Source organism: Molothrus aeneus, chromosome 6, assembly GCF_037042795.1.
Source record: "Molothrus aeneus isolate 106 chromosome 6, BPBGC_Maene_1.0, whole genome shotgun sequence".
In the NCBI taxonomy this organism is placed as follows: Eukaryota; Metazoa; Chordata; class Aves; order Passeriformes; family Icteridae; genus Molothrus; species Molothrus aeneus.
In genome coordinates, this window is record NC_089651.1 from 36,664,701 (window position 1) to 36,688,410 (window position 23,710).

Here is a 23,710-nt window from a genome sequence, read left to right on the forward strand (position 1 = left end):
AGAGCTTGTAGCTGGAGAATGATACCAGTTTTTTTCTCAAACCTGCAGTCTCAAATTACTGTTGAAATTATTTTAAAAACCAAGATTAGCTTAGAGCTATGTAGATGTTAATACTATAAAAATAATGATGACATAAAATAATTCTCTACTCACTAGAATATTTATTTGTAAAAATCACAGCCTAAAATTCTACATTTGAAAAACCAGTAAAATTTCTCAAATAATTTATCCTTACTCCAGTGAAATACCATTAAATTACAAGGGAAAAAGGTATTAATTTGTAGAAGATACAAAAGCATCTAAAACTGTTTTTATTCCAGAGAAGAGGGAGGGAAAAAAAAGAAAATTGGTGGGTACTGTTTTGTGTGCAATTCCCAAGTATATTTTAAAAACAACATTGAATTTTTATAGCCAAATTATATTTTCTGCTAACGGGGAGCTGGGGAGGGATGAATAAGAGAATGATTGACAAATCTTTTAGGGCCTGATTTTACAAGATGCTGCGCACCTCCTGATTGCTGCCAATCACTTTCATTTTCTTTCAGTCGATCCGAGAACATATGGCATTATTCAGATGGTGCTGAGCACCTTCAATCACAGTCCTCATAATACCACAACATCCTCATTCTGTGCAAATGTGAGAATTGCTGTTGACATTTTAAATTGGAGGGTTATTTGGTCTTTGTCTGGACAAACTCCCAGCTGACACAAATGAATGTTCTGCCTGAAGAAGGATTGCAACAGTAAACAATAAATAATCAATTGTAAAAGCACTACTGTATTTATACAAACTATGTGGAATATCAAATTGATTTATAAAATTCCATACCTCTTCCACTTTTATTTGATGGGGAAAAAGCACCATTCTTGTGGAGAATTGAAGTTTAGTTTACTCTCAGTGCAAATTTTGAAAAGTGGAAACTGTGGGTGTTATGTGCACAAGGCAGTTGATTTAAAGAGATCAGACAGGCATTTAATTTAAAAATAAAATTTAAAAAATCAATTTCAACATACTGATTTGTCCTGCATTACAGTTACCTGTAGAGATCCTCTAGTCATGTCTATCTGTTTTTGATGCCTCTACAGAATAACTGTCCAGCATCCTCTGCCCAACCAATCAGAATGTAGGAAAATCTACCGATATGACGGAATCTACTGTGAATCTACCTACCAGAAGTATGTTGAAATCTGTGTGAGTCTTGCCTCTAGCTCGTGCATTTAGTGCTCGTGCTCTCCTGCTATTCCGAAATTACACGTGTGTTGAAAGCGTACACTTGTGTGCAAAACCTCTACAGCAGGGACAGAAGTATGTTGTTTAATTCTTTGGGATTGTGCTCTAAAAGCTAAAAAGCAAATAAAAAACCCTAAGACTTTTCTAAATCTCTTAGGTATGCTTCTGTACAGTGCAATAAACAAGAGTGTACACGCTAGAAAATCTAGGCAAAATGTATTGCACAGGTGCTTCACATCTTAGGGATTTGAAAGGTGTGTTATGTATAAATTAGCTGTCACTTTTTTTCAGTCATGTAATGGAATGATGAGTTGTAATTTGCATAATCCTTTAAGAAGTCAAATTATACTGTCATGTAGCAGACTTAACATGCTAGCTAGGATTTCATAGCTTTGCAGCTAATTAGTATGTAACTTACAGGACAGTTAAATTGAAGTTGAGTCCTCTTTCTTTGCAGTCATTTGCCTTTGTCCGTTGCCCTAACAGAGCCTGCTTTTGTGCGTAACTCAAGATCATTACTGGTGCTTCTGACAAAAATGCTGTTGCTCTGGGCAGGCAAATGCAAAGGGCTTGACTTCTGTTAGTTCTGCAAGCAGTGAAGTTTCTATTTTACTGCAACAAGGATTTAATTATCTATTTCAACATAGAATTGAAGAATATATATATTTGACAGGTGTGTTGCAGATGATTTTGTATTAATATATTGCGAATGCATTATGAATTCTGTTATCTCGCTGGATTTTGAAACTGCATTCTGTCACTTAGTGTTTGCTTTTCATGCTCCACCTATATTCCTGTTTTGTATACCAGTGTTACCATTATCATCCCCTGTATAACATTTCATTTTCTGAAAACCCCTTAAATTCTAAAAATTAGTTGTGCTGTGCATTAAAACAAACTGTTTCTTTGGCAAGGGCAATCATACTCATTACAGTTGTTAAGATCATATTCTCTCATTCCCTCTTTTGATTCTATAACCTGCTGCTTGTTTCCTGAATCTTTTCTCTTAGTAATAGGTTCAACCACATCAGTAAAAGCTGTCACTTCGATGTAAATGAAGACTATCGTTTTGGTTTACAGAAGTGAGAGGAAAAGAGAAATCTAGATTTATCAAAATAATTACAGCATCAGTGTAACTTGGTGAGCCAAAATGAAAATCTGACCTCTTGCTTGGCTTTTTTTTTGTGAGTGGCTACTTTTGGTGTGAGATATGACTTATTCGTGACATACATAGACATAAACACTTTCTGAACTCTTTGAATTTTTCGTGGCTTTTCCCTTTTATCTCTCTAAATAATGGCAGTGTCCAGGGTAACTGAAGCAGTTTACATCTAATATGATTTTAACTGTTACCGCAGAACTGAATTTCAGTGTTTTTGCTTCTCTTGTAAGTTCAGTAAGCATAAAAATATATTCATTTATTTAAACGTATGAAACAGATTTGTTGTGCAATATTTATATCAGTTTTTAGAACAACTTCAGATTTTGAAACTTTGTGGAAATAAGAAAACTTGGCACAGTTTGTCATGAGTGTTAAATACGGTGATGGCTTCACTCTGAATGCTGCAATACAGTTGATTATCTTGATTTCATTTTTTTTTTAATTAGGTAAAATTTATAGTCAGTATACTTAAAACAAGCTAGCTGTGCTGCCCACAAAATGAAATAGTTGATACTCCTATGCAATTGCAAACAAAAATTGGCAAAATCCAAAAATCAGATTGACTGTGAAACAATGTTGATTTTGATATTTTGTCATTTCTGAAATGTGAGTTCTGAAGTATTATAGCCCAGTTCACCTTGCTTGTAAAAAAAATAGATTATTTTGGGAAGCTAACAGCTAGATCTTTCTGGAGAAGATATAGAGTCCTTTTTGATTAGTGAAATTTTCTCTTGGTTCTTCTTCCATGTTACTAAAACTCTCTCAGGCATTCTTTCTCTCTTCTTCCCAATGGATGTTTTTGGTAATGTATTACCATAGTAATTTATTTCCAAAAATATTACAGAAAGTTTCTGAAAACTGCTCACTAATCAAGACCAAAAAAAAAAATCAAGCTATTTTCATAACACTTTGAAAGCCTTTAGTGTTTCAAAACATATGAAAATTTGGTACTAGATGTTCATGTGCATTTCAGATGCTCAGTCTCTCTCCTGATTAGGTTGGGAAAGGAAGAATGGATCTAAAAATGCTACTAGCTGTTAGGAGAAATGGCTGTGTGACTCCTTTCTCATGTAGGAAAATTTTTGGACTGGACACAAAGCAGCAAACTGCTTTATTCTGAAAGCTACAGGAATTTTAAGGGCTGGCCAGACAGACCAGAACAGGACAAAGAATCATTGATTTTGGAGCTTGACTTTTTTCCTGCCTAGTAATTTTAAAATTAAAAGAAGTGTTATGCAGAGAACCTACTCTGGACTTATCCTTAAGCATGTACCTGCTAAAGGTATTTTGTGTAAAGCTACTTAGCTGTTGAAATTAAGATATTCTGATCCTTTCTGTAAAAAATTCAAAGGATCATACCATAACCTTCTATGCCAAAAATACTTTGCAGGAAACATTTAGGGAAGTAACATTTATAAACAAATTTTAGTTCTAATAAATACTGGAGATAACCATTTGTAAAAGTTCTTAAAAGCATGGATTAGTGAATACATTCTAGTATTTAAAAAAATTGCAGATAGGTATTTGTGGTACAAATTCTTGAGGAGCTGGACTAATGGTTTGCTAGCTAATATATACAAAATGGGCAAAAATAGTAAGTATTCTTATACAGATTTATCTAGACTCTTTATGATATTCGTGCAACTGAGTGTAACAGCTGCTGCTGGATCCCTCACTTGGAATAGAGTGGAACATGCAATTTCAAAAGATGCTGGCAAAAGACAACAGATTTCTCCCCTCCTACATTGTCCCACACCTTGATTGCCATGGGCCCGTGGGCTTTTTAGGTCACTGAAGATGTAAATACGCTCTTTAAAAAGATGTCAAGTAAGTTTCAAAATCATACAAATAATTTCTATGTTCACAAGTGGTGGGGACTTGTCCTAAGCTAGGGAGGTAAAACCAGAGGCCTATCAGTTACTGGCCTGGAATACAGCTGTCTGTCAACTCCTAAATATTTCTTTTTCTTTTCCAGTTGCCCCAGCTGTAGCAAGGTATGTCCAGGCCCTTCTTTTGTGATGTCAAAGAAAACTGACAACAAAAAAAGATGTTTCTTGTTCAGTTCTAACTAATTTGCTATAACTAAACTTCCAAGGTTTTTCCCTCTCCCCAGACTGAGAAATCTTTCTTCTGCTTGCTCAGACAGCCCTGGTTTGCACTCTTCCTCACCTTTATGGAGTGTCAAACAGTGAACAAAGGAGAGCTACTTGCCCATGCTCTCCTTTTATTTGTTGCTAAATTACAAAGAATACTGACATGTCAAAAATGAGCAGTTTTGCCTGTCTGCAGGGAACCTGTTGAGTACAAGCAGAGGATATCTCAGGATTTTTTTGTTCTCAGCCTGGAAGCCACTTCAAAAATGACCCTTCAGGGTATCACCTGGTTGGCTGTTGTGTGTGATCTCCCAAGCAAGGGTGGAAGAATCATGTCTACCTTACTTTGTCCTGTCCATATTAAGGAGACTTAAAGGTCATGTCTCTCTTCAGGAATACAGAAAACAGGGAAGAGTTCTGCAGTAAGCTGTTTCTTCTGAAATCAAGAGCATCAAATAAATATGTACGGAAAACAGTTCATTTAAATCTCAAAAATACAGCTATGGTCTTATTAGCTCTTTTTATTTCTCAGCAAGTTAGTGAAATGAACATAGAAAGAAGGCTCAGGGATTTCAGTTTAGGGGAGCAACCTGTCCTGGAATGTGTAGCTTGATTACATACAAATGTTCATCCTGAGCCTGTAAATGCTCAAAACATCCAAACTTAATAGACCAACATAAGCTCCTGTCAGACTTCATGTTGAATCAAATGCATAAATATTTCTACAAATAAGAAAAGGAAGTGCAAGCCTAAGCTATTCCATTCAGTCTCTAAAGACATTTATATATTTATCAGATTGATATAACAAAATCAGGATTGGTTTGCATATATGAGAAATCTAATGGCCACACTAGTCAACACAAATGAGAATATAAACCTTTTAATAAGCTTTCCTGGGGTTTCTAGTGAGGGAATTCAACCAGCTGCAGAGCATGGGAAGATGGGTACTTGAAGTGGTCCATAGTGCCCACCATCAGTGTCCACCTTAAGGTGGATAAAGCTGTAAAAACCCTGCAGAAGAGGAGCTAGTGGCTCCAAATGGAGAGTCTTGTCTTTGTCAAAGTGGGTTAGAACCCCCAGCGGGCCCCTTGCAGCTGGGCCTGCTGGTTCAGGTCAATCTAGTCATTGAAGCAGCACAGGAAGGCTGGTGATGTCTGAGCAGTTGCTATTTTTCTCCATCTTGTTTCTTACTTGTGGTGCTGCACATAAATTGCCTTAGAAAAACATAAGTCTCTTCAGAACTTTTGTTTGTATATTCTGACTCATCTGCTGCTATATAGCTAAGGAAAAGATACACCAGTCTTAAACAATTACTTTAGCTCCAGGAAAAAGATATAACATGTAAGACAACAGGACTATCATTCAGGCTAATACTGTAGGGTACATAAGTATTTTTTTCCAACAATGGCTTCAGGATCCCATGTTTAGGGGTTAACTTGAGAGAACAACTGAAGAAGCTGCTATTTAATTTGCTCTGCTCTAGTAAAACAGGAAGGAGAGGTTGCATCTTCTTCCACAGTAGATTTCACTTTGCAGCAATGTTCCATCACTTCACAGCTTGATTTTCCTTCTCACAATGTGAATTTAATAGATGTATTTGAAGAAGATACTAAATATCTCCTCTTCATAAATTTGACCTCTTAGAAAATTTTGAAAGCTTAAAACCCAATTCATTCTCTATCAGCAAAAGGCAGAGAAGCCACTGCTATACTCAAGTGACAGGCTTTTAACATAAGTCAACTGATCCTTACAGCCTCAGTGTGAGGCTGCCTGGAAAAACTTTATCCCTGTTACCACTGCCTATGTTTGCTTGCCTTTGTGTAGCATTGAGCATATTTGTGGGTTCTCTGTTCTGAGGTGTTCTAGATGTCTTTTGTGGGAAGAAGAAAGGTGTCATTAACCAAATTTAAAACACATTCCAAAGTAGACCAACGTTTCCCTCGCACATAAAACATGAGTGGGCTTTCTCTGGGTAAGAAATGAGATTAGCTGTGGTACTTTAAAATGATTAATGATCACTGGCTAGTATTAAGTTGAACCTCTAATCCTTGGCTGATTGGAGCATTTGAGAGAACAGCACTCAAAAATTACCATTTTTTAGTAACAGAAATTGTCATTTTTTGATTATGATGCAGTTAGATGTTGCACTGGCTTTAAAGTTTTACTTTGAGATGATTGGGATGTAGCCTGAATAGAGAGTAGGTGTGATGCATATATGTTACCTGAAAATTTTCTTCCCCTGAAAAGTATAGGACCATATTTAGGTTTACAAAATGCTCTTCAGTCTATAGCTCAATACAAATTTTGAAGGTTCACTTAAGCTTTGCAGTATCAAATTGTAATATATGTCTGAGTCAAGTTCTGAAGTGAATTTGGTATTGTTCAATTAATGAATTAGGCAATTACCTTCATTAAACTGTCTGGGTCTTCAGGTCCTGTAGCCACACCCTTTCAATACAATATTAGTCACAGTTTGCTAATTCCCTGTTAAGACAGGTTTTTTTATATTGTACTGAAATTGCTTTTGCACGTCTTTCTCATTTCAGAAGGGGTCTTGTTCTGTTGTTCATTTCATGGTTTTTTTTTGATGGTGTGGTTTTGTAGTGCTTTTTTTTTTCCCAGAAGTCATATTACTGGTTTCAGAAATGGGAAGATCAATTCTAATTATCTGTGACTGAGCTTTTCTGTGTATTCAGCAAGGTTTCACTTTTCCCATGCTCTTTCAGTAACTTGCTGCTTTGCACAAATACAGAAGCATTAATACCAAGCATATCCAAAATATGAATTTGGAAAGGAGTGAGAAGTTCATCTGGCTTACTAACAGCTTAGATGATCATTCCATAACTTGGGAAATAATTGTCCCACAAATATAAGGAGCTAGCTAAATACCTGCTGTAAAGCTCAAATAAGTGGCAGGAGTTGTGGTAGCAAAGCTGTCCTGGGGCATTTTAAGTATGCTTTTGAATGATAGAACTCTAACTTTTTGTCTTCATCTGCCTTAAACAACAATATAAGATACTGACACAGTCTTGCAACTTCTACTTCTTTTTAGAAGAAAGATGCTGATTATAAAAACTTCAGATGAAAGAAAATCCTGCTTCTTTTTAGATGAACAGTACTTACTATTGTTAAATATTGTTACCTTATTTTCTGAGTTTTTCCAATTTTATGTAGCAGAAGCATGCAAAATCCAGCATTAAGAAGCTGAAAAGTTCTCCTTTAATATTCATGATACTCCTCATTTCCTTCCACCTCTCCACTTAAATATCTGTAAACAGCAAACCAGTAATCATTTATCCTCCTCTTTGACCTGGGTTTCTCATTTTTAGCAAGGCAAGTTTTCCAGAATTTTGAATGCTTCTTGTAGCTGATTAAGGCTTTCTAGTTGGAATACTAGTATAGTCCTTTAGTTGTTCCTGTGGGAATGCTTGGGGATCACAGATATAAACTAGAACCATGTTGTTACATGCTGTTTGAAACAGAAAGATTCTCGTCTCAACATCTGTAGTGATTTATATAATCCTTTCCTATTGCTACTCCATGTTTACTCCCTTGTACATCAAAGGATTTTTTTCACTGCTCTAGCCAGGGTATTGCACTGTAGGCTAATATTAATTTGGTTATCCACCATCATCCATATGCCTCATTCTAGCATATTATATTGTCTTTGTTTGGAATGTGTGCTCTTAGTTATGAGATAGACAGCTTTGTGCTCAGCTGTGTTAAAACACATCTTATTCAGGTGAGCCCAGGCTGCCATGCAATCTGTGAAACTGACAACTCCCCAGTATTTACCATTTTATTATCTTTTGTGTCATCTGCAAATTTTACTGGGAAGGATTTCATGTTTTCTTTCATATCACTGATTTATTCTCCTGCACAGGTACTCCGTAGGGAATAAAGGGCTCATGGAGTTCTTTCCCTGCTCGGAGTACTTGGGGTAGATCTAATCCATATATCAGAGCTGCTGGTCATAATGTCTGGGAGCAGATTAGGGCTGCCGGCACTGATGAGTTGCAACCAGGCAGGGGCAGTGAGTCATGAGCACTCTTCACTTGCAGCAGTATGAGATGGCTGCAGCCTCCTTTCAAGTAATGTGAGGCTTGTTTCGCATAGTGATGTTGTTGAAATACAGAGACAATTCTCCTTTGAAAATTTGTGCGTTTGTAGTGATGGCTGCTAGTAAATTCCCTTCTTTTTTTTGTTTTTTGGAAAGCTATTTCTGGAAACAAAGCTAGATTATTTGCAAATGGTTAGCAAATTTAGTTACTGTGTTTATCTAAACAGAAGAGCCAATAGGTAGTTTTTGGAAACCCTGAAATCTTTCATATTAGTTTCCTTCCTTAATGAATTATTTTTAATAGCTTTTCCAAATGGTGCTTTTATTTAGAACTACATGTGTTTTTCAGATGAATAGAAGATTAAATGATGAAATTAGCAAGCATAAGGCTCTATTGAAAAAAAGTTCAGAGTTTACTAAAAATGAACCTTTTGTTAACATTTTGTTCCTCATTTTTCTTCCACCTCCCAAAATGGGAACCTCAAAATCGTGTTCTAAATATTGTTTAGTTTGTTTTTTTTTTAATTTGGCTACTTAGAAGCCCTTTACATTGCTGTATCTAATTTTAAGGCTAAATTGTTATTTAACAATCAATGAATTCTTCTACCTGGCCATAGGGTTTTATGATGCAAAAGTGACACAGCTCTCATTTCACATCCAGATAGAGCCATATCGCTAAACTTTGAACTTATTTATAAAGAAACTGTTATCATAAACATGCTAAAATTCTATTATGATGGTGATACCTATAGTCAAAGTATTTAATACTGATTTGCTTTCCCTTTAAGACAAATAGTACCTCAGTTAAAACATGTGAATATTTAACAGTCTTCATCATGTCAAACTGGTGTACAGAAAACAAGAGTTGTATTGCACTCTGTAAAATTTTACTTTTCTTGTTGTACAGATATTTGTCAGGTGTTTGTGGTCTTAAAAGTTCCATGTTCACACTCGTGTATGTGTACATTTATGCACACACATATAGAACACGCACTTTTGAAAAGAAAGAAAATTCAATAATTTTAAGGAAAAAGACAAGCAGAAAGCATATTTCTACCTAAGTATAATAGGAAGGTGAAAATTTTTAAGTGTTTTAGGTATGACATGATTCTCTATTATTGTTTCAAAAAGCTAACAAAAAAAAAAACCAACCCAACGCCAAAAAAACAAATAACAAGAAAATCACTGTAAAATATGAAGTAAAAATTATATAATGGAGCTTTGCCCATAATTTCTGGGAAATAGGGATTAAATTTCTTGTGGATACCAAACAAAAAATTTGGTCAACAAGAAGGAAAGACATAGTCTGTCACTCTTCAAATTTTCTGCACATTGAGCTACGGGAGACCCATGAAAGGAGATAACTTTGCCTGTTATAGTAGCATTGAACTTTGTCTTATGGTTTCACAAGGAATGTTGGGTCTGTGCCATCTTTGAGATTACAGACTGTGATGCAGAGTAGTTTAAGATGCTGTATCATGTACCATTTAATCAGGCTGCACTACTTGGAGTATGTGTTGGTACTGGGAATAATTTGCGTGTAGTCTTTCCAGCTGCATCTATATAAAAGGTGAAATTCCCCCACCTCTGCACAAAAGTCAGCTAAATGGACTGTGGGGAATGGAGGAGGAGTTGAATGAATTAATTTCATGTAGCTGTCCATAGCTAGCTGTGACACTGCAGTGTGTTTCCTCCACAGCTGACTCACAGCCAGGATCTGTACACATCTTTGTGCAGGTCTTGGGCTGCTGAATTTCAATATGTTGATCAATTATCTCCTTGCCTAGAAGTATCCTGTACAGTTTCCCACCCTCTTGCTAAATTCCAGTGACTCATTTACTGCCTGGGGCAGTAGTCCTGCAAGCCTTGTGACTGCACTGGACTTCATTAATTATGGTTTTTACCTTTGATACCTCTAAGATCATTGCTGTGTTAGGAGAGGCTGCTGTCTGTGTCATGGTCCCCTTCTGCATATCCTTTCATGTAAGCCACTCTACATCCTGCTTCACATGGCTGGAAGAGAGGGGCTGTTGTGAAACTCCCCTTTCCCCTGTAGAAAATCTGTCATTTCTAGGAGTCCTCTCCACTGGCAATCCTCAGTGAGGAACATGTAAATCACAGAATCACAGAAATTCTAGGTTGGAAGAGACCTTTAAGATCATCGAGTCCAACCCATGTTCTAATACCTCAACTAGATCATGGCACCAAGTGCCACATCCAGTCTTTTTTTAAACTCTTCGAGGGATGGTGACTCCACGACCTCCCTGGGTAGATGATTCCAGTATTTGACTACTCTTTCTGTAAAATACTTCCTCCTTATTTCTAGCTTGCATCTCCCTTGGCGCAGCTTGAGACTGTGTCCTCTTGTTCTGTCGGTTGTTGCCCGGAGAAAGAGACCGACCCCCAGCTCACCACAGCTACCCTTCAGGAAGTTGAAGAGGGTGATAAGGTCACCCCTGAGTCTCCTTTTCTCCAGGCTGAACAACCCCAGCTCCCTCAGTCGCTCTTCATATGGCTTGTGTTCCAAGCCCCTCACCAGCCTTGTTGCTCTCCTTTGGACACGCTCAAGCATCTCAACGTCCCTCCTAAAGTGAGGGGCCCAGAACTGGACGCAATATTCAAGGTGTGGCCTCACCAGTGCTGAGTACAGGGGAAGAATGACCTCCCTGCTCCTGCTGGCCACACCGTTCATGATACTGGCCAGGATGCCATTGGCCTTCTTGGCCACCTGGGCACACTGCTGGCTCATGTTCAGCCGACTGTCAACCAGCACCCCCAGGTCCCTTTCCTCCTGAGCACTGTCCAGCCACACTGTCCCCAGCTTATATCGTTGCAGGGGGTTATTGTGGCCAAAGTGCAGGACTCGGCACTTGGACTTATTGAACTTCATCCCATTGGATTCTGCCCATCCCTCCAACCGTTCCAAGTCCCTCTGCAAAGCCCTACGTCCTTCTAACAGATCCACACATGCTCCCAGCTTAGTGTCGTCTGCAAATTTGCTAATAAAGGACTCTAAACCCTCATCCATGTCATCAATAAAAACATTAAACAGAACTGGCCCCAGCACAGAACCCTGAGGAACACCACTGGTGACTGGCTGCCAGCTGGATGCAGCACCATTCACCAACACTCTCTGGGCTCGGCCATGCAGCCAGTTCCTGACCCAGCACAGAGCACTCCTGTCCAAGCCACGGGCTGCCAGCTTGTCTAGGAGTATGCTGTGGGAGACAGTGTCAAAGGCCTTGCTGAAATCCAAGTAAACAACATCTACAGCCTTACCTGCATCGACTAGGCGGGTTACCAGGTCATAAAAGGTGACCAGGTTGGTTAAACATGACCTACCCCTCCTAAACCCATGCTGGCTGGGTCTGATACCCTGGCCATCCTGTAAATTTTGCGTGATGGCACTTAATATAAACTGTTCCATTATTTTACCAGGTACTGAGGTCAGACTGACTGGTCTATAATTACCAGGATGGTCCAGGCACAGCAAGAGAGCGCAAAGATTTTCAAGCTGTAAAAGGCTTTGTGTAACCAGTCAAACTGCAGGGTGCAATCAGTTTGCCAGCCTGGTAGTCCTGGGACTGTCTGGAAGCATCACAGGGTTGCAGACACTCTCTGCACTGGGCTGTGCACTAGGCAGCCTGACACCCATGTAACAGTGACCAGTACTGAGCAATGGATTGGTTGTAGCTTGCTTTGGTATGGCATGTACCATTCCTTTGTCTAGCAGTATTTTCTTTGCATCAAGAATGCTGCTGTGCTCTACATTTTGAGCTACATGTTATACTAAAAAGGGCATTCATATTTTGCTAACTTGGCAGGTTGAATGGGTTTTGTTATTTAGTAGGTACAGAGAGAAATACTGAACTAAGATTAAGAGCAGAATACAAGCCAAGTCTATACTATATTTTGGTATAGCTTGATCAATTGGAGCTATCTAAGTGATGTAGTATCCCACTTGGACAAAGATCCATCAGCAGAAACCTCTACACATGTACTATTTTACTTGCAAAACTGTTCTTTTACTGATATTGCTTGTTTTGCTAAGAAGTGATGACTTTTCTGTATGAGTCAAAAGCTGATCTTTGCTGATATAGCTGATTACATGCTTAGTGCTTTGCCACAGGGGTGTACCAAGATTGCTCTATTGGCAAAATGCTCCTCATGCCAACCTCATCTGATTTTAGTAATTCACTATTCTTGATTTCAGAGCTCAACAAAATAAGACTCCTATTGTAGAATATGAAGGGACATTAGTTGCTCCTTGACTCTGTAGTGAATAATCATTGGGATAAAGAGACTCAAGAGCTGTACTGCATTTAAAAATCAATCCTATTTTTCATAATATAATTAAATTTTTTGTCATTTCAGATATTCTTGTTGTAGACTTGCATTAAGGGTGAGAAACCTAATCTTCTGAGTTGCTTGACTTATTTGACATATTTTACTTATTTCAGTTTTGGTCTCCATAGAATCCTGCTGATGGTGTGATTTGCCTGATTGTGACAGTGTTAAATCACACATGGTCGATCTCCTTTGCCTTGAAATCAAATGATGTAAACAAAAACTTTCCAAATGTATTCTGATCTTTTTCACCCCCTCAAAATCTCTCAGCCAATATTGCAGTGAAAAGCCTGGCAGTCAGAATCTAGTCAGGCACAAAGCCTCGCTGTGTGCTTTGGGCAACACCTAGATCTGGTGCATAAGGCAGCATTTTATGGTTATCATAGCAGGAGGCCTTCTTGCTTCCTGGGGCAGCAGCTTTTAGAGCTGTTGCATTGCTGCTTGATTACTGGTGATGGTTGTGTTACATGCTGGACCCAGTGTGACTGAGACAGCTCTGATTCATATCACTCTGGGGAGCACCAGGCATGTATCCAGACCATGCATCAGCATCAGTGGTGACTGTGCCATTGAAATTGCTGGAAAAGGCATGGAATCAGATAATCGTCCATAAAAGAGTACTAGTGGATGGCAGTGAAGTTCACAGCTGGTAAATTTGTATCTTATGGGATTGTGGTACTGTGTAATAGGCAAAAGCTCTTAAGTTTACAGAACAGGTTAAAGCAACTTCATTAGATAGGGATTTTTCCATTGTTGATGTTGGCTTATTTTTACCTCACCTCCTCACTAAGTGCATTTGAAAGTTATAAAAAAAAATAATTTGTGTGATGTCAAAAGAAGAGCTAATCAACTGCTCCAGGTCTAGGTTGTATTTTGAAGGTTAAACTGAAATCTAATTGTTGACATTATCAGTAATGGAATGAAATGCATTCCAAAAGGTAGAAAATCACATTAGCTTTTCTGAATTTTCTACACCCCAAATTTTTCCGTTTCTCTCACTCAGATATTTTGATGTAGTCCTGCAGCAATACCTATTTTGCAAGAATAAAAGTAGTCCAAGCAATGAACTATTCATCCTTCCCCCTAGTTTACACCAGATACAATCTATTTTAGGTTGAAACCAAGGGATATATTGTGTGCCTTAATATGGGGGGGACTCTGCTCTTAGAATCTTTTAGGAATTCATAAGAAGGGGGATCAAATACCATGTTGTATAGATGTTTAGAAAATTTTTATATGGAAATTGGTTGACCCTTCAATGCATTGGCTTTTATTAGAGTAAGTCCTGTTTTTCTCAGGAACAGTTTAAGGAGCTTGTGACCTTCTCTGAGCTTCCAGGCTTGTAGAGCCTCCTGAGCTGAGTGCTTTTCAAGGGATAGTTAGCACTGGCCAAAAGATGCTGCAAATATCCGTACGGGGACTTGGTGGCACAGCAGCAATATGTTCATGGTTGCAAATGGGAGTTTTGTTGGGTTTTTTGTTGTTTTTTTGCTGCTGGAGAGCACCACAGTCCTGATGTGTGTGGTCTCACTCCTGAATGCTGATGAACACCCACTCTATCCATGTGCTGTTGGGGTGTTTGCAATAAGCTGGAGTGTAGCTGAAAATGCTGTTCAATATCAGGCTCTGCAGAGGGCAAGTAGGGCTTTAGAAGAGCTCCTCTGCTCTGAGGGTTGATGGTCTACATCTTCCAAGTACATTGTAAAGGTAAGACTTAGCTCTTTGTCTTATCAAACATATTTGAGAAGATATTGGTGATTTGGTGAAATATTGTAAAATTCATTTTGGTGTGTAGCTTCTTTTAGATTAATATTGTTTTAACTTTTCCCATGATTTTATCTAAGACTAGTTTGTAAATCTTAAAGTAAATAAATAAGTGCTTACTGATGGTTGTCAGGTCTCCTCTTTGTACCCACAATGCAATATTTATGACTTTGTATTTTGACTTGCTTTGATGACTCTTATGTGTAGGTATTTTTTGATTGACAAACAACTAAATTCAGTTTGGATGACCAAATCCAGTGTATGCAAATACCAGCCCTTTATTGCTATGTTTAACCAAAATTTTACATCTGCATTAGAATGAAAAACATAGTTTGAGTTGATACAGGTGTTGCATATTGCATGAAGGTAGCAAGATGACATTAAGAACAGAAAGTTAATTTATTTTAGGCCAAATGCACAAATGCTTAACTACAAACCAGAATTATTTCCTTTCCCCCTTCATGCTTATGTTTTGACACTGCAATTCTCCCCACCCCTAACCTATATTTCTAAATATTCATTGAAATCCCCATAGCTTCCTCTACCACTGCATGTACTCCCTGTTTCTTTAACCTCCAGCCCTAGAAAGAAGGCTATGTTCTCTGTTGGGGCAGGGACATCCCTCCGTAGAGCTTTAGGGAGTGCTTGGATGGGTAGATCAGTGCCTGGTAATGGTTTTAATGTACAAGCCAACAATGTTTCCCCTGGCTCGAGGCTGGTGTTTGGGAGACCACAGTGTGCATTCCAGATGACACTGCAAATGGTTTCTGCCAGGAGAAAACAGGTAAATATAATGGAGCAGGAAGGTAATTGGGGAACTGTTCAACGTAATTCAATTATGGTCTCTGATGCAAGGGACCCAAAAAATATTATCTAAAACATACATACTGGTTTTAAAATGTTTGTTATATGGTAGCGAACAATCCGCTCAATGAACATATGAAAATTTAGATCAGAGTTGTAATTTTTCACCACACCGGGGAAAAAAAAATTATTGCGGTAGAATGAACTATCGTGCTATTGCTTACAGATCTTTTTGGCAAGTGGTTTTCCAGTGGTGTATCTGAAAGCAGATTTAAAACAGTATGATTTTCACATTCTTTTATCCTCATTCTAGTCAGATGAAAAATAGTCTTGATTTGTATATGTATGACACAATTTTCTCAAAACATGTTCTGCTGTGTGATATCAATTTTTGTAAATGTGCAGTGTGTTTTTTCTGAGCCTTTTTTAACCCCTTTCACCATATACCCACCATCTTGCAAGAAAAGTAAGACAAAAGTCTGAATATCTTGAATAATTTTCTTTTTTTCCTGTCATTTAAAGTCTTCTACGTCCTTAACTCCAATAATCTGCTTTCTCTCTCAGTATATTTCTTGAAAATGAAAAGTGCTGTCACACTTACACTTTTTAGTTCCTACCAGAATAATTGGGTGACTTTTCCAGAAATTCTTGTTTCAAATTGTCAGAGGAAGATTTGATTTAATACAAATTCAATAAGATCTATCTTCTTTGAGATTAATAGTTTAGTAGATAGTTAAAAGGTAATAGCAGCTAATGTTTCAGTTGCCATAAGACTGGCCTCTTATTTGCCTTGTGTCTTGCATAGTCACTAATTCCTGAGTGCATAAAATCCTATTTAGTTGGAACCAGTAGCATTTTACCTTATTCTTCTAACTCTCTCTTTTCCTAGCTCTTTGTCATAATACAGTTAAAATAAGGCTGTGTAAAATATATGTAGCATGTTCATCAAAGAATATTTTTGATGGAAGGCAGTTCAGTTTGCAATTTAGAAATTCAGTGTAAATAACTAGGTATTCAGGATGAGTGCCGTCTGGATATGTGGGTGGATCACCATTTAAGTCGTAGCTTGCACTGTGTAGCTAACTCTGTCTCCAGACGTGTGAGTTTGGTTGTCACACTGGTGTGCACATGTATATTTATTCAGGGACACATGAACATGTGTGACAGAAAGGTTAAATCATTCCTATTTGATTCATAACTTGCCTATATGAAGAGCGCTAGAAGAGTAAGAAAAAGGGCATCTATTAATTCCAATTTTTTAAAACTGTAGAGCCAGGGACACTGGCTTGGACTTGAGAGGGTTGAATGGGTAATATTCTCTCTGAGACAAATGAAACTCGTGCAAGGTACAGGGGCAGGGTCCCTGGTTAGCTGCAAGTCAGCTGAAGTAGAAGAAATGTGGCTGAAAAGAATAGCACAGGCAGAGGCTGACTGTTGGTGAGGGGACAGAGGCAGGTGTGGACAGTCCTGTGGCCCTCAAAGGGTACTGCTTGACATGCAAGCAGTTCTCATGGATGATGGGAAACTTAAGAACTGTATTGTCCACAGCCTTGTGTGCTAGGAAAGCAAAGGGTACTTTGGAACACATGGAAAAATCTGTATATCTTTTGCTTCAACTTCTGTGTGTACTGGAAAGGAAGAGGTCAAAACTGCAGGGGTTCATGCTCTTTGCTTCTGTTCCTGACAGCTGGAGAACAAGGCTGGCATTGTCTTACAGGAATAGAATATTCTATTGTGGAGGGGGAACTAGGAAGGTCCATGCCTAGTCATTGTGCCAGCAAAATCACAAAAGAAAATAGTACAGTTTTCTCAGACGGGAGGAGGCTTAAAAGCTTGTGGATGTGAAACCCAAACACAATACCTAGATGAGGGGAAAGTAATCTTCCATGGCTGCCGGGTGTTAGGGATCAGATAAATGATAGTTTGTGTGCCAGCTTACAGTTAAGATTTTACAGATTGGTCAGATACATCAAAGATGTGCTGACTGCAGTTGTAACATTTCTGGAAAACAAAACAAGGCCTCTGAGTTCCATATCCATCTAGAAATCACTTATGCAGAGAATTTACTGCTCAATGCTAGTAGCTAATTGCATTCTCAGTTGCAGAGTCAATCAGGACACAGCAGAGGAGCACTTGGTTCAAACACTTCAGTGCCCTTTCCATAACAATAAGTGAAATGCTCTGTTTTGTGGCTTATCTCAGTTCTTGAGATTTTTGCTGTGGGGTTTTCTGGAGTTCTTTTGGGTGAGGAAAGGCTTCCTCATGTAGTCCAGTTTTTTCTTCCTTGGACAGAAAAAATGTAGGTGTTTTAATGGTAAAAATATTCAAATCTGATCCAAGATTATCACTTGTTGTTATTAGTCAGTTTAAAAAACTCAGCTTACCTATGTTTACTGCTGAATGATTGTGGCTGTTTTTGATTCAATATACCATGATTTTGATAAAGCTTCATTGTCTGGTTAGTGGCTAAAATCAGTTCATGATCTAAAACCAGAATATTTGATTGATTTAAAATTTGGAATATCAGACACAAAGGCAGGGAAATCAGCATTTTTTGTGACTTCAAAATTTGTGTCCTAGATATACTATGGTGTACTGGAAACTGTATAGAGTTGTCAGATCTCGACAGTAGCTTTGCTTCTTTTTCATTCAAACATTTTAGAACAAGATGATGGAATATTTTTGTTTTTTTTTTTTAATTTATGTTGTCTTTCAAGACATTCATTTTAGTATTCTGCTTATTATTATATCATTAGTGTTCTTTTGTCTCAGAATCATGTCCTGACCGTGCTTTTATCTGCCCATATTCTGTCTCCAGCCAGCCAGACCTGCTGATGGTAGATGTAGTTCTCCAGGTCAGAGGTTGCTGGGAGTGTCTGATGCCTCCTCAGGAGGCTGAGGCTGGCAAACAGCTCTGCTGCAAGGGCTGTGCTGTAGGGGAGCAGCTTTGTCACCAGGTGAAGGAGCTACAGGAAGAAGTGAACAGGTTACATAGTATTTGAGTGACCAAATCAGAGACCAATTATTTTCAGAGCTGCTACAGTCTCAGGAGTGTTGAACCTGCATTGTAGTGGAGAAGCAGATGGGCTCAGAACCCTGCAGAGTAATCAAAGGACCTTCAGCCAAGGGACTGGACTGTTAAAGGTGATGGCTGGAAGCAGGTCGCTGCATGTACCAGGAAGAAGGCTCCTCCCTCTCAAAATTTGACAAGTAGGACTGGTAGCTTTTACAGCAGGTGTGAGGCTCTGGAACCAGAAGGCCAGACAATTAATGAGGTGGGAAAAGGTCTTTTTTGGGATGGTGGGACCTTCTAAAACAACACTATCTCTGTACCTCGCAACAAGACCTCCTCTGTTAGCAGCAAAAGAAGGGTAGCTGTAATAGGAAACTCCTTTCTAAGGGGAATGGGGGGTCCAATATGCAGACCATACCCACCTCACAGGGAATTCTGCTGTCTCCCAGTGGTGCTGATAAGAGATATTGGAAAACTCTCCAGTCTAGTAAGGCCCCCTGAATACTGTCTGTTATTTATAGTTCCACCTGGCAGTGACAAAATTACAGAGAGAAGGTGATCAAAAGAGACTTTTAGGCCCTGGGATAATTGGTAGAGGGAACAGGAGCACAGGTAGTGATTTCATTGGTTCTTCCAGTAACACTAAATAATATTGATAAGGAATCAATCTGTCAGGTTGGTGTCAGCAGAAAAATTTTGCTTTTGTTGACAATGGAAGAATCTACTCAATACCTGGTCTACTGACATCTGATGGGATGCACCTATCCCAGAGGAGAAAAGGAGTTCTAGCACAGGAACTATTGTGGCTCATTTTAAACTAGCTTGGAAGAGAAAGAAAAAGACCAGGCTCTCCAGTGATGAATGATGGGATGGTGTGCCAAAACTGGAGGAAATGAGCAACCTGGGAGGGGGCTGCCCTGGATGTATGAACACACTGGGAAATGGGATGTTGGAAAGTAGCAATGTGGAAAAGGACCAGGGGGTCCTCCTGGTTGACAGAAAGCTGAATCTGAGCCAGCAGTGCCCTGGCAGCTAGGAGGGCCAGCCCTGCCCTGGGGTGCATCAGGCACAGCAGCACCAGCCAGGCAAGGGAGGGGATTGTCCTGCTCTGCTCTGCACTGGGGCAGCCTCACCTCCAGTGCTGGGGGCAGTTTTGGGTGCCACAAAATAAGAAAGATATAAAGCTATTGGAGAGTGTCCAAAGCAGGGAAATGAAGATAGTGAAGGCCTGTGAGGGGAAGCTGTATGAGGAATGAGTGAGGTCACTTGGTCTCTTCAGCCTGGAGGAGACTGAGGGGAAACCTTATTCACCTCATGAGGGGAAGAGGAGGGGCAGGCACTGATCTCTTCTCTGGGGTGACAGTGACAAGACCCAAGGGAATGGCCTGAAGCTGTGTCAGGGAAGGTTTAAGTTGGATATTAGGAAAAGGTTTTTCACCCAGTGTTGTATTGCACTAAGTAGTTATTTAGTTGTTTGCACTGGCTGTTGAAAAAAATGTTACTGGGTCACGTGGATGGTATATTCCCCCTCACATAACCCCCTGGTTTCTGTATGCCCTGGTGGTCTGTCCTACAGGTGGTCCCTCCCCTCGCCCCTCCCCAGTGTTATCCCATTGGCCACGGTCCTCTTTCCCCGCCCCCATCACCTGAGGCATAAAACCCTATGGCAGGTGTGGTTCTGCCTCTTTGCTACCTGGGTGGTTGCTGCCCCCAGAAGTGTCCTGTCTCGAGCTAATAAACTGGATACTCATCTCCACAAAGTGGCAAAGAGTGCTTCTTGTCTTTTATCCTCCTTCAGTCCTGAGCAAGCCGGATCTGGATTTATATTAGCCCAGAGAACCACGGATTTATTGCGACCCAGGGCTGGGCACTGGAACACGCTTCCCAGGAAGGTGATCACAGCACCAGGAGTGATAGAATTCAAGAAGTGTTTGGACAGCAGTCTTGGGCACATGGTGTGATGCTTGAGATGGTCCTGTGCAAGACTCATGATCGTTGTTGGTCCCTTCCAACTCAGCATATTCTATGATTGTATTATTGTGTGAAAACACTGTTCTACTTCATTACTCTGGCACAGCTAGGGCTCTTTTTCCTTGCTTAAGCTTCCTGCAGTCTCTCTGGCCCCACTGTCAATCATCAGCTGGATGATGAGACGAATTTTTTATAGCAGCTTCTGTCAGTAAAGAGAAAAATTTTGAAAAATTTTGAAAAATACAGTCTAAGAGTTGAATATCAGCCTGCAGAGTGGCTTGGTTAAACAGGAGAATTAACTTTAAGTTTTGTTTTGTTTTTTGGTTTGGTTTTTTTTTTTTTTCCAGTGTAGATTTTTTCTGAATTTAAAAGAAAAAAAAATATTTGGGGTATAGCCCAAATAATAAAATTAGGCTTTCTTGGCAAGGACTCCTAATTGACTAGCTTACTAAAATTCTTAAGCATCCTCATGATAGTTTGTCTTCACTTTTCTGGTCTCTGTAATACGGGAACTCTCAGTTCATTCATGGGGGCAGTGAACAAATTTGTACTCAATAGCTCTGTTGTGTCACCTCTAGTCCCCTGTTTTGTTTGCTTTTCAGGGAAAGCTTTTTCTGATGTTCAGAATCCTACAACAGGTATTAGTCTGTCTCTGAAGGAAGTATTCCAAAAGGGATTCTGGATGTCCTAGCAATTTTATTTAGTCTTTGTGACCAGGGCAAAACGTACTCAAAAGATTTAGAAGCACATGGTGTGATGCACAGTAAATCTTGTATTAGAAAGCTGCAAACCCTCAGTGAGAAGTTGCATTTGTCTCCTGAGCCAGAGAATATTGCTGTCCTACTGCAGCCCTACAGTACTGGAAACTGCATTGAGAACTGCAGCTTCCTTGTTAGTTCATAAATAGAGATTAGAATCACTTACTAAGCTATATTATAGTGCTTGTTAACAATTTTTACCTTCCTAAATTGATTCAATATAATCCTTGTGATGGCTTTACCTCGTTTCTGGGAGACATACAGATAACGAGGTACTTATGAAGTCTTGCATGTCACTGAAAACCTGCTGTATTTCTGTAGCAGAATTGTGTGGCAGGATTATATTAACATAGATTTTGGAATATTTGAGCTCCCATAGGGTATGGTGTGTGGCTGATATGACATGACTTGCCTTCAACAGTTGTTTTAACAAGATATCCTTCATATAAAATATACCAAGCTGAAAGGCATAACTGAGTGAGTTAAGTAAGAAACACTGGTGGCAAGATTCTTCACTTTCATCTTTATCTGATTAATTCAAGGCTGAGTGTTAGAGTGAAAGTCTTTTTAACCTAGCAAAGTATTTGGTATGTTTATTTAAGGAAAACCAAGTAAAACCAGAAAACATAAAACCCCACCCCAAAAAGCCCTTTTATATTATTTAGTACAAGATCTTTTTTATTAAATTGTTAAACTGGTTGCAAATATATGTGCATTTACTCTAGTCAAAGCTCATAGTTCTTAAAATATCTTCTCACTCCTCCTAAAAACTGCTTTAATAATACATTAATTAACACTTCTGAAGTACTTGGCATATTTAACACAAGATAATTTACACTTCCTAATATTTTAAACTGTGTATTAAAATGTCTAGCATTAGCGAACAGAAAATACACTGTATGTGAATACAGCATTAAGTGCTAAACATGTAATTTATGTGTAGCTCAGTCTTTAATTTATTAAAAATAGATATACTTTAATGTCTTGATAATAATGCTGATGTTGTTGGAATCCCTTTCAACCGGTTCAAATTCCTGCTGATGGTTTTTCTTTTAATAGGACCATGCAGACCCTTAATATCTGTTAATAACAATATTTAAATTTAGGGGTATATAAAGTTAATTTCAGATTTTATGGCATAATATTGTGTTTTAATTCTTATCTATTTCCTTCTTTCATAGAGGCTTTTAGTATTGTTTGAAAAATATTCTGCCAATTTAATACCTGAAATACTGCACTTGCATCAAAAGGCTTTGACTGATCATGTACTTGAGAACAGATTTCGAATATAGGCAGCTCTTTACTGTCTCTTGACTGTATGTTGTGGGAAAAGCTTACTACGTGGGGATATGAAATGGCTTTAAGGTTTGGTAATGGGATGTGGAGACCTTCACCTTAGGTCACTACTTGGAATGCAGCCCAGGTGGGAGGAAACTAAAACCCATTATCATCTGATGGCTCCTGGATGGCCTGTGGGAAATGAGTTGGTAGTCCTAGTCAACTTCTTAGGAGAAAGACAACAGTATTGCAGAATCAGCATCTTAGTGCTTGCAGACTGGGACTCATGCTGGAACTCTGCAGAACAAAACAGTGGCCAGAGTGAGTTTGGGTGCTGAATTGCCTTCTGTACCTCAAGTAGTTTGTGTAGGTCAGACAAGAAGCATAATTGAGTAACAGAATGTAGAAACCATTGGCACTCATTAGGTCAAGTCTGGCTTGTAAATACACTTCCAAAACTGTCTATATTTTGCTCTCACTATCATTGCTTACAAGGTGCATTCAGAGAAATGCTGGATGTTCTTTATTTATAACTGGAAGGTCTGGGCAAAAAAAATCCCGAACAAAACCACCAAAAAACATTTTACTTTAGTTAGCCTCTCCAGACTCTGTGTTATAATGCTGGTTTAATTTTTTCTGCCTGTAATTTTGCCACCAGTCTCCAGTTGTTTTGCTGATCCTTGTACCGGAAGAGGAAAGTAATATATGCTAGATTATTGTCAGAGGCAGTAAAAGACTCGTAATTGTAATCACTACATGAAATCAGTGCTCAAAATTTAATTGTTGGGAGAAATAGCCAAGCATCTTTTCCAACCCTTCTTACAGCTCCCGTGCATGGTGGCTTTCTGCCTTGAGCATAGTCTTGATTAGCTAGTGAAGCTCATGTGGCAGCCTTGTCAGGTGCTCTCTGTTTTGTTTTTTTTTGCTCAGGAAATGGAGGACTCTTCCTTCTGTCCTTAGAGTCATCTGAGCATCATCACTGCTTTCCCTGCCAAACAAAAAACCATTATCTTTTATACATGGGCCATGGGGCCATGTCACTTGTGAGAAAGAGCAAGTTTCCATCAGGCTATAGATACCTTCAGTCACACTCACGTTTGCTGGACATAACAGCAGCAGTCAGAGATGGTGTTTCATCCCAGAAAAGTCATGGGAACAGAGTGGCTGGGCTATTTCACCAGTTATACTGAAATCCAATTTGCTTCCTGCAGTGTTTGATGTTTCAGGAT

The 23,710-nt window shown here is 39.0% G+C and overlaps 1 protein-coding gene across 3 annotated transcripts in view; it reads left to right on the forward strand.

Annotated features, from left to right (window-relative positions):
• NPAS3 (neuronal PAS domain protein 3) overlaps positions 1 to 23,710 on the forward strand; it is a 595,746-nt gene that overhangs the window by 84,475 nt on the left and 487,561 nt on the right. Inside the window, exon 3 of one of the 3 annotated variants that reach the window (XM_066551546.1) lies at positions 1,087 to 1,176. The exons of the other annotated variants lie outside the window; for them this stretch is intronic. Coding sequence (XP_066407643.1) covers positions 1,087 to 1,176 — 90 coding nt within the window. The remainder of the gene's footprint in view (positions 1 to 1,086; positions 1,177 to 23,710) is intronic. 3 annotated transcript variants of the gene reach the window in all.